The 2,154-nt window shown below is 40.2% G+C and overlaps 1 protein-coding gene across 1 annotated transcript; it reads left to right on the top strand.

The window, feature by feature from the left end:
• On the top strand, positions 1–1,293 carry LOC138467225 (general transcription factor II-I repeat domain-containing protein 2-like). Its single transcript, XM_069607262.1, has one exon. The coding sequence runs from the start codon at positions 1–3 to the stop codon at positions 1,291–1,293; it is 1,293 nt and encodes a 430-aa protein (XP_069463363.1).
• Positions 1,294–2,154: the final 861 nt, after the last annotated feature.

Genomic DNA, 2,154 nt, shown 5'->3' with positions numbered 1-2,154 from the left:
ATGATGTCAAGAAAGAGAAAAATTGACTCGGAGTGTAGGATATTCAAAGAACAGTGGACTTATGATTACTTTTCCATACAGTACAAGGAAAGAGCTGTGTGTCTGATATGCCAGAATATAGTGTCTGTGTTCAAAGAATACAATTTGCGTCGACACTATGAAACTCAACATAAAGATAAATATGATTGTTTGGTCGGAGAAGTGAGAAAAGATAAAATATTAAAACTGAAAAATACATTGACAGCTCAGCAAAATACTTTTGTGAAGCAGAAGCAGCTAAATATTTCATCACTGAGAGCAAGTTTTCAAGTTGCCAAGCTAATAGCGCGCACTGGCAGACCATTCGTGGAGGGAGAATTTGTTAAAGAATGCCTTCTTTCTGTTGCCAAAGAGATGTGTCCAGAGAAGGCCGATTTATTTAGTACAGTGAGTCTTTCAGGACCTACACTTACACGGAGGATTGAAGAAATGGGAGACAATCTGTATCAGCATTTGCAAAACCTGACAAAAAAACTTTCCTATTTTTCCTTGGCACTTGACGAAAGCAATGATGTTCGTGATTCTGCACAACTTTTAATTTTTATTCGTGGGACGAATGACAATTTCGAAGTCACAGAAGAGCTTGCTGCACTGCAAAGCATCAAAGGAACAACTACAGGAGAGGATATCTATGAAAAGGTTTGCCAAACTTTGAATGGTTTGGAGCTGGACTGGGCTAAACTAGCCAGTGTGACAACTGATGGTGCTCCTAGCATGGTGGGGTCTAAGAAAGGAGTAATTGCTCGCATTAACCAAGAGATGGACAAACATAATTATTCTCATCCAATAGCCATACACTGCCTCATCCACCAACAAGCGCTGTGTAGTAAATCACTGAAGTTTGACTCTGTTATGACAATTGTGGTATCTTGTGTTAACTTCATTAGAGCTCATGCACTAAAGCACAGACAATTTCAGGAATTTCTGTCTGAGCTAAATGCTGACTATGGAGATGTTCTGTACCACACAGAAGTCCGTTGGCTGAGTCGAGGGAGAGATTTGAAAAGTTTCTATGACTTACTTCCACAGATTACAGCTTTTCTTCTTTCAAAAAACAAAGAAGTACCAGAGCTCAGTGATGCAGAATGGAAATGGCACCTTGCCTTTCTAACAGATGTAACAGAGCTACTCAACAGTTTCAATGTGCAACTTCAAGGAAAAGGGAAGCTCATCTGTGATATGCAATCACATGTCAAAGCATTTGAAGTAAAATTAGGCCTCCTCATCAAACAAGTGAAGGAGGAAAACTTCTGACATCTACCCACAACTCAAAATCTGTTAGCGCAAAAACCATTGGTTGCATTCCCCAACAAAACATGTGTGGATTCACTAGAAAAATTGCAAAAGGAGTTCCAATTTAGATTTAAAGAGCTTCATCTCCATGAACAGGACATACAGCTTTTCCGTAACCCATTTTCTATTGACATTGAAAATGTGGATACAATTTACCAAATGGAACTGGCAGAACTGCAGAATTGTGACTCTCTGAAAGACGCATTCAAGTCAAGCAGCCTTCATAGTTTCTATGCATCTCTCCCTTCCGAGACATATCCTCATCTCAGGAACCATGCACTCAAAATGGCAACCATCTTTGGCAGCACTTATGTCTGTGAACAGACTTTTTCCAGAATGAAACATCTGAAATCTCCAACCAGATCTAGACTAACGGATGAACACTTGCATCACTTGTTACGACTAGCAGTGACAAATATGGAACCGGACATTGACCATCTCGTTAGCCAAAAGCAGGCCCATAGTTCCCATTGAAATACTGGTAAGTTTGTTGATTTAACTTTACTTGTTCTTCATTTTAAATATTGTATTTATTGTATTTATTCCCGTTTTGTTTCTTCACTTCAAAATAAGATATATGCAGTGTGCATAGGTATTTGTTCATAGTTTTTTTTTTTTTTAACTATAGTCCGGCCCTCCAACGGTCTGAGGGACCGTTAACATGGCCCCCGGTTTAAAAAGTTTGAGGACCACTGGTCTGGAGGGTTGCCCCGAGCGATGCCAGTGGTTAAGATTCAGTCTAAACCTTCCAGCCATCACCTCATTGTTTTTGCTTTGTCACCCCGAGTGGGACGGGTATTGCCAGACGTGGGTCCCGTGCCT

The sequence above is a fragment of the Ambystoma mexicanum genome, chromosome 4q (assembly GCF_040938575.1).
Source record: "Ambystoma mexicanum isolate Mex_15411 chromosome 4q, UKY_AmexF1_1, whole genome shotgun sequence".
NCBI lineage: Eukaryota > Metazoa > Chordata > Amphibia > Caudata > Ambystomatidae > Ambystoma > Ambystoma mexicanum.
Note: the sequence above shows the minus strand (reverse complement) of the source record. Positions and strands in the feature narration are given on the sequence as shown.